At 38.6% G+C, this 12,880-nt stretch overlaps 1 protein-coding gene across 9 annotated transcripts in view; it reads left to right on the forward strand.

Annotated features, from left to right (window-relative positions):
* gish (casein kinase I gish) overlaps nucleotides 1–12,880 on the forward strand; it is a 231,730-nt gene that overhangs the window by 141,089 nt on the left and 77,761 nt on the right. For all 9 annotated transcript variants that reach the window (XM_067091732.1, XM_067091729.1, XM_067091735.1 and 6 more), the window contains one exon: nucleotides 11,331–11,482. In XM_067091732.1, the coding sequence (XP_066947833.1) occupies nucleotides 11,331–11,482 (152 nt within the window). The remainder of the gene's footprint in view (nucleotides 1–11,330; nucleotides 11,483–12,880) is intronic.

The raw sequence follows: 12,880 nt of genomic DNA on the forward strand, positions 1-12,880 counted from the left end.
GGTGATAGAAATTAATTTCTCGCTATAATGTGGTTCGGATTCCACAATAAGCTGTAGGTCCCTTTGCTAGGTAACCAGTTGGTTCTTAGCCACGTAAAAATAAGTCTAATCATTCGGGCCAGCCCTCTCTAGGAGAGCTGTTAATCAGCTCAGTGGTCTGGTTAAACTAAGATATACTTAACTTTTTCTTTATGTAAATACTTGTGAACTAGCGTGTTGATTATACACTTACTGTGCTGCCGTCGTGAAGCTCTCGGTGAGTGCACCTTCATTTTATGTCACGCATTTATCAACAATGATTTTCGTGAGTGGTTTGCATGATTATTTAGATGATATCGTTGCGCTATTTGGTTTTAATGATTGTTTTAGCCGCTTGTTGTTCTGTTGAAGCCAATAGCAGATCGAGCTCACCAGGTTAGTTCCGAAATCATATCTCCCATTATCACTAACATCCCACCTATAAAAATCGCATTGAGGAAGACGTTAGGAAGGCTGTAATTGTCATACATCTGACCGATAACAGTCTCCTCCCTACCAAATTACATGGTGTTATGAAGGGAAGATCTGTATCCACCAATCAGTCAGTCTTTATCGGCCAGTGAAACTGACACTTTTCTTAAACTCGCCAAGGCTTTTAGGAAAGGGGGGAGGGGGGGAAGTAGAGTTGTTGGAGACTGGCTGCATCATTTTTTTTTTATCGAGCGGTTCAAGTATCAGCTGATGGAGCATTATCCAAACCAGGCCTAGTTATTTTAAGTGCACCGCAATGAACTGCTCTGGGTCCTGTTTTTTAATTATAATAGTTAACGCTATAGATAACTACCTACAGGGCTCATCTGGTCCTATCAAACTCAAGTGAAAACTGCGAATAGTTTCAAAATGAACTATATGGTAATTTGTCCCCGGGCGCAATCGAACGAAGCTACTTAGAACGGGGACAAATTCAATCGCAAACACTTCAGTGTATAAGCCCTTAAATATAGGCTAGCATAAGTTGGATAAGTTCCTGGATAACCTATCAGATGGGCCAAGATGCAGTGCCACTTGTCACTTCAGCGACCCTCATCTGTCTCTGTAGGACACGTTGTATTCTGTCCATCAATCAGATACGACTTAATTACTTTCAATAATTGCATTTTGTAGTATCTAAGTCGAAAGAGGGAAGGGCCTCGATGAGGTGATCCCCCACCCTCCGGTGGGATGGAAGCAGTCATCAAGTAGTAATTCTCTCTCTCTCTCTCTCTCTCTCTCTCTCTCTCTCTCTCTCTCTCTCTCTCTCTCTCTCTCTCAAGGGGCCAACGGGCTATGACCAAGGGTTGGGAAGGTACATGGTCTCCTTAATTTCTTATCGATACCAAGCTGGTTGCCCATCCTGACCGTCATATTGACGATATCGTTTCTGTTGTATGGATTTCTCCCCCCGGCACCTCTAATCGATAATAGCGGACAAGTATTGATTGACGCCGTTATGCCTTGGCTTCTCTTCTTTTCTTTTCCTTTTTGTTAAAGGGATATTGTCATTCGGTTTGTTTGTTGGGGGGCGGGGGAAGGATGTTAGTAATATATTGCCTACTGCCGTCATCTAACGATAGTGGCTTTATGCTTTGGCGGGATCCTCGTAAAGAATAAACGTATAACGTGGAGCCTAGTTGACTGGGAGCCAGAAATTAATAATAATAAAAAAAAAAACCCTTGCGCGACAGGAGAGAGCGCAGATGAATTCCGCAGATATCCCCTGTAAATCTTGGAGGTAATAATAAGAGTAACAAAGATCATAAGTAAGGGTAGGTCTCAAGCATTAACAGTCACACATGGCTTCAGAGGTGTCACGTGCACTTCCATGTGAGGCTTTATCTGTTGATTGTGTTATCCTCCTCCTCCTCCTCCTCCTCTGTCCAGTGACGCGATTTCTGGATGCGGAACTGGCCTCTTTCCTGTTTTGGGGTTTTCGTTGTCAGCACTGATTTGTCTCTGGCTCGCGCACACATTTCAAGAAATGCGTCTGTAACCGTCTGATTGCGTACATGATGTACATCGCTACTGTTTATTTATAGGAAGTAATACGTACTTTACTTGCATGACATTACTGTTGGAACTGACTAAACGAGACGGATTTTGGCCACACGCACCTTGGAGGTGAATTTGTGATTTGATTAATGTGTTGAGTGTCTAAAAGCAGCTGACATTTTATCAGTGCTATGTCAGCTGTTATTGCAGCATTGAGGACTTAACCTAATACAAACTGGATGAAACGTTGTTTTCAAGAGTGCAAGTGGCAGTTATTTAACGTGACACACTTCAGACCTGAAAAGAATATATATGCATTTTCTATGAACTGACTTTTTTTTTTTTTTTTAATATAACCAGCACAAATCTCCGGGCGATGAGCTTGAGATTGTCAATGGAAAATGAGATTCAGTCTTGAAAAAACTTGCATCCCAAGGAATTTATTAAGGTATTCAACATGACTAGATTTCGAACCTGTGCCTTTGGCTCAAACGAGGGCGACAGTGAAAGTATCCATTCAGCCTTCTAGAGATATTAATTTATCTCAATTGTGGTGCGTAACTGCCGATTTTACGCGCCTATTTATTTTAAACTCCAAATATTAGGCAGTCACGCACCACAATTTAGATAAATTAATATCTCTAGATGGCTGAATGTGTGTGTATATATATGTATAATATATATACACACTGTGTATATATATATGTATTATATAGTGTTAATATAAAACTGCTCATGGAATACTTGAATATATTTATATTAAATGATTGCTCATGATTGTATTTAAAGAAAATTAAGCTGCAAGTGTACCCATTTGTACTTTCATTATATCATATCTATGATGTATTTCTTTGTTTTCTTCCGTTTGAATAGTATATATGATTGTTCTTTCAATTATTGTGAAGGAAGTAGCACTTCATTTTGATTTTGGCCGTTTTGTTTGGTTGATGTCCAATATGTAATCCTTGGCCCGCCGGAAGTGCCAGCGCCAGGAAAAGCATGCTCTCTCTCTCTCTCTCTCTCTCTCTCTCTCTCTCTCTCTCTCTCTCTCTCTCTCTCTCTCTCTCTCTTACTGGAGAAGCTTAAAGAAAGTAACATATTTTGCAATGACTTCCATCGACTGGCAGGAAATATATTCATCTCGGACTGTCGTCATACTGGCCTGTTACCTTTAATAACGAATGAAAATCACCTGAGAGAGAGAGAGAGAGAGAGAGAGAGAGAGAGAGAGAGAGAGAGAGAGAGAGAGAGAGAGAGAGAGGAGTCATTAGCCTTTGACCTTCTCATCAATAGTTTGATAAAAGCCCTTCTTCCTCTCCCCCACCTCCCCCTTTAAACATTTTTAAACCGGCAAATGTCACCTGCGTTTGGTGCTTAGTTCGAATCAGATCTCTTGTCAGGAACTCATCCTATAGGCGTCATGAAGAACGTTAGTGATAATGTTAATAGTATTTACCGTGAATTTATTCCTTAATACAGATTTCATTCTTTTACCCTTGACTGGGTTTGACGGCCTCGGTTTTGCGGGTCAGATCTGTTCCATTTCTGCAGTAAACTGCCATTGTTGAGTGCCATGTTGTATCACTGGCGAGAACCAGAAATCTTTTGTTTTCTTTGCGCTAAGTCTGTGTCGAGCTTCTGTTGGAAACGAGAGACTTAAAATTCCCCATACACCACATCCTTAGTTTTTATCATCTCTCTATCTCTCTCTTAAGTTCGTTATATTCTCAGGAATATTGCTTTCCATGTTAATGCCAAAGTTGATGTTGTGGACCATAGATCTAAGCCCTGAGTTTTTTACTCTACTGTATATATTTAGGGAAAAGATAGCTGGAAAGCCATCTGTAGATTACTATGGGAGGTGAGTTTTGGGACACTATCTTAGTATTTTTTCCCCTTAGGTCGTTGAGTGTCGGGCTGATGTTGTCTAAATGCAATTGTCTGATCGAAGAGATCAAATTTCCGTTGTCAGCAGTAGCTTTTTGTGTTTCAGTATACTTGAATTATTATTGACAACAGTTCTCTTCCGGTAAGATGATGTAGTCTAATGGGTGTATCATTGTCATAATTTTTTTCTTAAAAACTAATGTTGTGGTGTCTTAGAACATCTGAAATTCGTCATGATTATTATTGTTGATATAATGCCGCCATATAATGTTTCGGATTTTGGTCATGTGTCCCACAGAAATACTCATAGTTGGGTCTGCCAACATAATGATGACCATTTATTTGATTTTCCTCATTTAAATATTGAGTCGTTCCTTCAGCTCTCTTGGGACTGCTCTTAACATACCCTCGCACGCTCTTAAATGTGTAGAGAATTTCTTGATTAAAAAGCTGGGTTTTCGTTTGTGTTTGCTTAAGTGTCCGAGTCCATCAACACCATTTTACTTTGAATAAAAGTCCGTTGCGTTCTTGCGTGAGTGTTAGGGGGTGGGGGTGGGGTGGGAGTGTCAAGTACGAAAAAACTATTTTCGTGTAACGCGTGTGCATGTCTTAACCTTATTGTACTGACATGCTGTTATTCTCTTTTACTTATCTAGTTATTTCGTATGTTAATTTTACAATGAATTAGCCTTTTGCCAGCGTTGGCTGTTTGCGACCACCCACCCTGCAGGATTATCATCGTCATCATCATCATCATCATCGCCTTGGCCAGACACTAATTGGAAGTCATAGAAAACGGATCCTTTTAGTAACCTGCTTCGACTTGTGTGACGTCATCGCACCCAACTTTTGTTGACGTCATCATGTGTTTTCCGTCGATAGAGGTCCCAGGGACTTATGGGAATTCGTAGGGTTTAAGGGGAGGGGGAGTCGCGGTTGCCGTAGGTTAAGGAGAAAATGGTGGCCAAAGCCAGGGTCCAAACAATAAGCTGCTAAATTTTGCACGGCAGCAGTCGTGAAATGTCGATAACAATCTCGGCGAACTTGACAGTTGACGTTGAGATTTTGTCATCTACCTTCAATAATGATGACAGCATTCTCAGTGCGTTGTCAAAAAATCTTACATGGGGAGCTATCCCAAATATAATGACCTCTTTCTTGTCCCATAGCCCTCAGCACCAGAAAATGATCCCGAAACCCTCAGTTTTATAAGGACGCATGTACGCAAACATGCTTGATGAATAGAAACCTTCCGACTACAGAAGTAATAAACACTCGGTGAAATTGGTTGCGTCACCACAGCAACACACTCTCTCTCTCTCTCTCTCTCTCTCTCTCTCTCTCTCTCTCTCTCTCTCTCTCAGTGAAGGAAAACATTTCCTTTTCCCAGTATGTTCCCAACACGTACGCCTTTCTTCTAAGAACTTATTGTGTGACTCACTGGGATGTGTTTTGGATAAACGAGGCCCCTCCATGACTATGCGGTTTTCAATTAGAATTCTTGGTTTTTTCTTAGACAACATTGGCAGATTATTACTTTTGTAGTATTCCAATGAAAAATGTAATCGTATGTCTATGCTTGCATGGCCCTTCTTTGAGGGCAAAAAGTTACGAGCCTCTATAGTTTCTCGAATTAACTACTTCCGAGATATACCGTAAGTTTTAAGTTTATACAGCTCTGAAAGCGGATTTTTTTTTTTTTTTTTTTGCCCCTCATTTCTATTGTATGTATTTTGGAGGGTAAAGATGGTAAAAGAACGGCAATTATTTACACACACACACACACACACACACACACACACACACACACACACATATATATATATATATATATATATATATATATATATATATATATATATATATATATATATATATATATATACACACACACACACACACACACACACTTAGTCAGCCAGCATGATGCTTTAATATGGAGGTGAAACTGTGATGTAAATGGGTGGCCATAGAATGTAAGTATGACAGAATGTTATATTGAATCTTGAGAAAATAGGACTGTTAGCAGAGGGGATGATAAGAGAAGAACAGTATGGGTTCAGATAGGGACCTGGGTATTTTGGTGAGACGGTTCTTTTCAAACAATAAGGTAACAAGTTAAATAGTAAAGAGTAAAGGATATTTGTGGTTTACAGAGACTTGAGGAAAATTACCTAACATTTTTTTTTAAAGTGAATCGCAACTTTTATCAACCTGTGTAGTTGGGAGACTGACTGGTATGTAGTTAAGATGGGTCTGAAACGATGGTCTGTTATATATCCGCTGCTGTTAAAAGATGCTGATGGAATTGACGATTATGACAAATCTTAGGATAGGTAATAGATGGACGTGTAAGATCATCGGGTACTTCAGTATGAATGGAAATTGAAATGGCTTATTTTTGGAGAGGGTAGAATGTAGGAAGGGGCTAGAGAAGAGAAATGGTAGAGACTAGTGAAAGTTTATTTATATGAGAAGAAAGTTGAAAGTAGATCCGAGTAGTAATAAAGTTGGGAGGGTAAATGGAAAGCAGGGAAATTGTGGAAGTACGGAAGCAGTTGTAATTTGTTTAGATATTTGGAATAAATGTGATAAATTATGGTTGGACAACAGAAAAGGCTATTCACAGAACAAGTGTATTTTGGAGGCTATCAGGGTTTATGGAAAAGATTTGGAAGCAAAGAGTAATGTTTGTGGCCTAAGTTGTACTACATGAAGGGCTTGCTGAGCGAACTCTCCTTTATGGAAGTGGTGTGAATTTTGAATGAGAATAAAAAAATTGAAAATGGTGGGGATTTTTTTGTGTAATATATGTAGAATATTGTTGATTAAAATGAAGACTTTGGATACATGAATAACTGGTACAGATTAGGGTGGGTAAAAGCGTTTTAGCTTATTTTGAGGATTTTAGATTTTATGGAGAGGATGGGAAATGAAAGTGGAGAGTATAATTAGGAATTTTTGTCTTCTTTTTGGGGGGGAGGCTGAAAAGTGCTGGGTAGATGGTGTACTGAAGTTTTTGGAATAAAGGGCCATTATATCCTGGAAATGAGTGTACATGGAAGATGAAGAAGTTCATGATGCCATGGTTATAAGTGGGGTTGATGAACCTTTAATGAATATTTATCTGACATATTTGAAGCAGCCAGTATTGTGAAGTTTTCTTCATCTGGAGCCATGCCCTGTTAAGGGAAGTGACTTAGCCCATCTCAACAATGTGATGCATTTGATGCTTGTGTGATTGAGGCTGCAAATGTCAACTCACACACAGGATGCCCAGAGTACACTGGTTTATTGGCGAGACATGATCTGCTTTTGATTCAGAGTGCAGATGGAAAACATGGCTCAGGTGATGTTGGTGACAACCATGTGGTAGCAAGGGTGCTCTTCGATAGCTGCTGACCTAGGTGGCTAAACCAAGGTGTGGCATCAGGATGTGTGCTGCACAGGATTCTCTCTCTCTCTCTCTCTCTCTCTCTCTCTCTCTCTCTCTCTCTCTCTCTCTCTCTCTCTCTCTCTCTCTCTCTCTCTCTCTCTCTCTCTCAAAGAAGAAGGGGGGTTGCAAAGAAAGGGCAGGAGTTGATTTATGACATACTGTTAGGGCATGTAGGCAGTTTGACAATTATACATTTGTGTGAATCTGTAATGTATCAGGTTATATGGGAAATAATAGCAGGAGTGAAGGTAATAAAGACATTACTTCCACATTGTACTTCGATGGACATTGTGAATAGTCTGAAAATCAAACAGGAAATAGTTTTGATAAGAAGTAACCGAACCACACCGTTACTACACTGTACTTTGGTGTGAGAACCAGATTATATGTCTGCTGTGCTTTATAAAGTTTTTCAACACGAGAGAGAGAGATAGACAGAGCCAAAACAATGTATGTAGATCTTGAAAAGCTCTTTCTTGCATTAGTCACCAGGGGTTTTAAGTCAACAGCCATGCTTTACCTACCAGGTTGAGGGCAACAGAACTTTTGAGGGAAAGTGAGCCAGAGCAAAGTACTCTTATTTAGCATGTTAGTGCATGGTTGTTGCTAGGTGGTGCATGGCTGGTAATCATATCAAACATAGCTGCAAGGGTCGCCAGAGTAAATATCAACTCATACATAGGATGCTCAAAGCACACTTGATTTAATGTTGAGATATCCACTTCTATTGCATTGTTTGGACTGAAAAGTGCTTGCAACAGCAATGCTGGGGTCAACCCAACCAAATGGTTCAGATGATGTTTTTTCCCATAGCCACTAGATAGTAAGAGTGCTCTGTGATGGCTTCCGACCTTGGCGGCTAAAATGAGGTGTGGCAGCTATGGTTGGCCACATTAGACCATGTTTGTTTCTGTTTCATGGGGAGTAAGGTTTATTACAATGTAGCCATGAAGAAATACCAAAGAGTTAGTCGTATCTCGGTAGTAATTTTTTGAATCAGATATTTTATATAATTCCAGCCTAACACTCCATTAGGTTGCAAAATAGATTTATACACTGCAGAATGTTTATACATGAGACGAGAGAAAAGAAAAGTTTCATAAATCAGCAAGTGAACAAAAGTTTATAATGGAAACACAACAGTGCAAGTCTGGCGTGAGGTGAGATAAGGTTGGAAGGCGAGTCGATTTTGCAAATATATCTCCTTAATGTTTTGGTGCCCTGGAATTTCCATGTTTTCTTTGTTTACTAATTCTTATATAGCCTCTCTTGTTCCACGAAACGAGTCTGACAGTTTTTACAGTAAAGTCTGCTCACTCAACATTTAGATGCAAATTTCAAGTGTTACTTCCTTACTGACATTACGTATTAGGCATTAGTAGATTAGTTGCTTTGGTTGTTAGCATTGGTGGGATTCCTTGGTATACATGAAGTATATGCCTAACATACAAGCACACATTTATGTGTATATATTTATATATTTTCTTTGGGGGGGGCGGCGGCGGAGCGGTTTGTCGAGATTGTTAAAATTGTAAATTTTTTACACTTGTCCCTAGGATCGAATATGAAAGCGGTATTTGAAAATTGCGAAAGTTTTGTACGCCGCATGTGTATTGAATTAAGTTGGATATAGTTATTTACTTTGTAATGGAAAACCTATTGGTTCTCACTTCCATTAAAGTTTAATTCGGAATCTCATTTCCTTGTTCGTCATTTTTATCCGTAACACGTGCCTATTGTAATATCGTAATACATAGAGTAGAATAATACACGGCTATTCAATCCTGGTGATATCCTGAAGCTCGAAGGGAAACGTACTGATGCACATGGTCAGGCGTTATTTTGTAAGTTTTTCAATTCCCACGATGCAAGGGTTGACTGCGTCTCGCCTTGGAACGACGATCGCCAAGCGGCAAAAACGCCGTGTCTGGGTTTGGGAAGCTCGTTCTGGTTTCGAAGATCTCCCTGGACTAGTGATGTCAAAATAACCAGACTTCGTGGAACTGGGTGGTTGGTGGAAAAGCACTTTTTGAACGTCACATGAGTTAGTCATTTCTCAGTAAACTTGTAGAATGTTAATGTTTTTAAGACATTATATTGCTTCTCATGGGTTTAGTCATTTAGGCTAACTTGATAGGCGCAAGTTCCACAGAATGGAATGCTCTCATGCAAAAGGGAAAACTCGACAAGAATAGTATAATAATATAAGCATTGTTAAATGTAGATTTAAAGCGTAGATTGTGTGAAGTGCTGCACGTTTTTTCTTTCTGTAGTACCACCACCGGTGCTGTGGTTTCCCGTTGCATCACCAAGTCCGTTCCCTGGCGCATCTGCCGGTGCGGTGCCTGCGCGCTTGTGTGACGTCTCGTTGTGGGAATGTGACGTCAGTCAGTCTCTCTCTCTCTCTCTCTCTCTCTCTCTCTCTCTCTCTCTCTCTCTCTCTCTCTCTCTCTCTCGTTGGCCTTATATTCTTCAGTTCTTTTGTGACTATAAGTCTCACGGACCTTTTCGACATTAAAATTTTGTGGACAACAAAAGTTTGTTCCGTATGGGTTTAAAACTGTAAATTTATATTAAAATTGTTGGCCAAGACGTTATTATATTTTAAGAATTGAAGGTTTGATGTATTGACCGATCGGACCATAAGCTTTCATCTGGCATTCGATCGAACGCGTCGGTTGTTTGAAGAGCATTAACGCTCGGCCGAGTTGTTTGGAGGTTGGGGAATGGGGATCTTGAAGGGGTACTCGGGTGGGGGGAGGTAGACTGGAGAGAGAGTGACCTTTATCATTACCCACCATTAGAGAGAGAGAGGAGAGAGTTTTAGCCTCCTATGAGTACCATGGGCTCGAATGCTTTCTTCTGGTGTACTCTTTCCTTTCTGGATTTCTTGGACCTAGATCTAACAGCAAAAATTTTTCTTGTGAATAGGGTTATAATTCGCGTGGTCCGTCATTTTCCTAGAAAGCACAAGTGTAAGTTTTCTTGTGGTACCATTTTTTACTCTCTCTCTCTCTCTCTCTCTCTCTGGAAACTTCTGAAACAACCCGGCTTATCCTACTAAGGGGATTTTGATGAAACCTGAATATGTCTTGACCTAGTTTCTCTCAGGGTGACATGCCAAGGTCGATTCCTAGACATATAATAAATATCCAGCAAATTATCCTTGCCTTTATCGTAGTGAATGAATTGGCAAGTTTGACATTATTATTTTTATTTTTATCATTATTGTTATTCAACAAGACACCAAGTTGCATTTGTAGATGAACTGTGGGCACGATTTACCATACACAGAAGATGTCATCTTGAAGGAGAACAGTGCACAGTCAAATATGTTGGTTAGGAAGACGAGAGGGAAAGGATAAGAGTGAAAGGAAGTAAACAATGCAGCTGGGACTGAAGTGACTGTGCAAAGAAATGTAAACTGTAGCCCATACTGGGACAGTTGTTGTAGGTGTGATGTAAGAAATTTTTCGAAAGTGTGGCCATTCGTGGTGAATGGGTTTTGCTATGAACAAATGTTTTGATAAAATAGAATAATTATACATATAAACCCAGTAATCTATACATGCTGTTTATGATTAGCAGGTTTTCATAAAAATGTTTTGTACAAGCATCGGATTGCTACCGTATGTTAGGTTTTTCCCCTGCTGAGATTCAATTAGTGGCTAGACAGACTCGCTCTCTTTCTCTCATGATCAGGTAGTTGTTTCCCATGTCTCATGTAGTGTTGCTTGCTAGATTCATTATTCAATTATCTTTTTGTGAAATCCTTACTTGTTTTTGACAAATGCAGTTATGCCATATGTCACCATCCATTATATATATATATATATATATATATATATATATATATATATATATATATATATATATATATATATATATATATATATATATATATATATATATAATTATATATATATAATTTATTTATTTATTTATTTATTTATTTATTTTGTAAACATGATTTAAAATTCCATTTTTTTTTTCTTTACAGTGGAAGGCATTCCAAAGATCTACTACTTTGGAGTGTGTGGGAAGTACAACGCTTTAGTTATGGAACTCTTGGGCCCCAGTCTGGAGGATCTCTTTGATATGTGTGGCAGACGCTTCACTCTCAAAACGGTCTTATTAATAGCGATACAGTTAGTGAGTATTTAGTGATACAGTTATTATTTACAGTATTAAGAGTAGTATTGTCATTGTGTTTTTTAACGCTAATAGTTTTGAACTTCATTATATCATCAAAAAAGATATAATAAAGGTATAGATGTATAGGAATTGGTTTCATGTTTTATGTTCAGTATCTGTTTGTAGGAAGAGTACTTTTTATTTTGATTCATATATTCCATTTATTTTGGGGTGAAGATGGATTTTAGTTTTCCCACTAAATTCTTTATGATTATTATGCAAGAATCTTGAACAATTTTTTATTAGTATTTATACTTTTTTATTCAAACCTCTTTTTGAAAAAGAAATTATTGAGTCAGCAAACTATATTTTTAAATAGTGTGTAAAGTTAGATGCCAGAAAGATACTGATAGATGGTTGACCTCAAGGACATACTTTTTTTTTCGTGAAAGTGAGAGGCAATTTTCTGTTGAAAATTTTTTATTTTATTACTAAGCCGAATGAAGCTAGAGATGTAGATCACTTTCCTGATCATGAATTCAGTCCTGAGTTGTAGGCCATGTTGTAATTCCAGTCTTGAAGTCTTGAGACACCATGCACCCCAAGAAACAAGCTTGTCCTTTGAAAATTTTCCCCCAAACATTGCAGTGGATCCAAAGGAAAATAGATATACAGTACACTACAGTGCACTGTGGTAGAGAAAATTTTAATTAAAACAGCATTATCTTGTGAAAAAGAACTAAGACTTCGTATTTATAGCAGCAACTAAATAATGAGGGCTCACTACTTTCATCTCTTGAACAAAAATAATATTCCTACTATAAATTGTTGTTTGTGTAATTATTATTATTATTATTATTATTATTCAGAAGATGAAACTTATTCATGTGGAACAAGCCTGCAGGGGCAGTTGACTTGAAATTAAAGATTCCAAATAGTATGGTGTTCATTAGGAAGAAGAAAGAGGAGGTAAAGGGAAACACAGGAGGAAGAGATCCCGCTTATTAAAAAAGAAAAAAATTAAAAGTGAATAGAGTGCAGCGAGAATAGTACAGTAATGTATTGCATCTTTGCTTGAACTTCGGAAGTTCCAATTGCACGACATCCTCTGGGAGGCTGTTCTACAGTCCAACAGTTTGAGGAATAAAGGACCTCTGGAACTGAGAAGTTCGACAGTGAGGCACATTACCCATATTGGTGCTGCGGTTCATTGAATCTGTTTGCTCACGGCAGGTAAAGGGGATCAGGGATCAATTGTGAATGAGAAAGATCTGTTTAAATATAACTTATGAAACAGTGACAAACAGAAATCATCTGTCGATGATCCAGGTCATACCTGCTACAATTAGGAAACAAAAACTTATCTGGCATTGTTAAGAAACTTGATACTGACTTGAATTGCATTTTGAATGTGAA

The sequence above is a fragment of the Macrobrachium rosenbergii genome, chromosome 48, assembly GCF_040412425.1.
Source record: "Macrobrachium rosenbergii isolate ZJJX-2024 chromosome 48, ASM4041242v1, whole genome shotgun sequence".
Taxonomy (NCBI): domain Eukaryota; kingdom Metazoa; phylum Arthropoda; class Malacostraca; order Decapoda; family Palaemonidae; genus Macrobrachium; species Macrobrachium rosenbergii.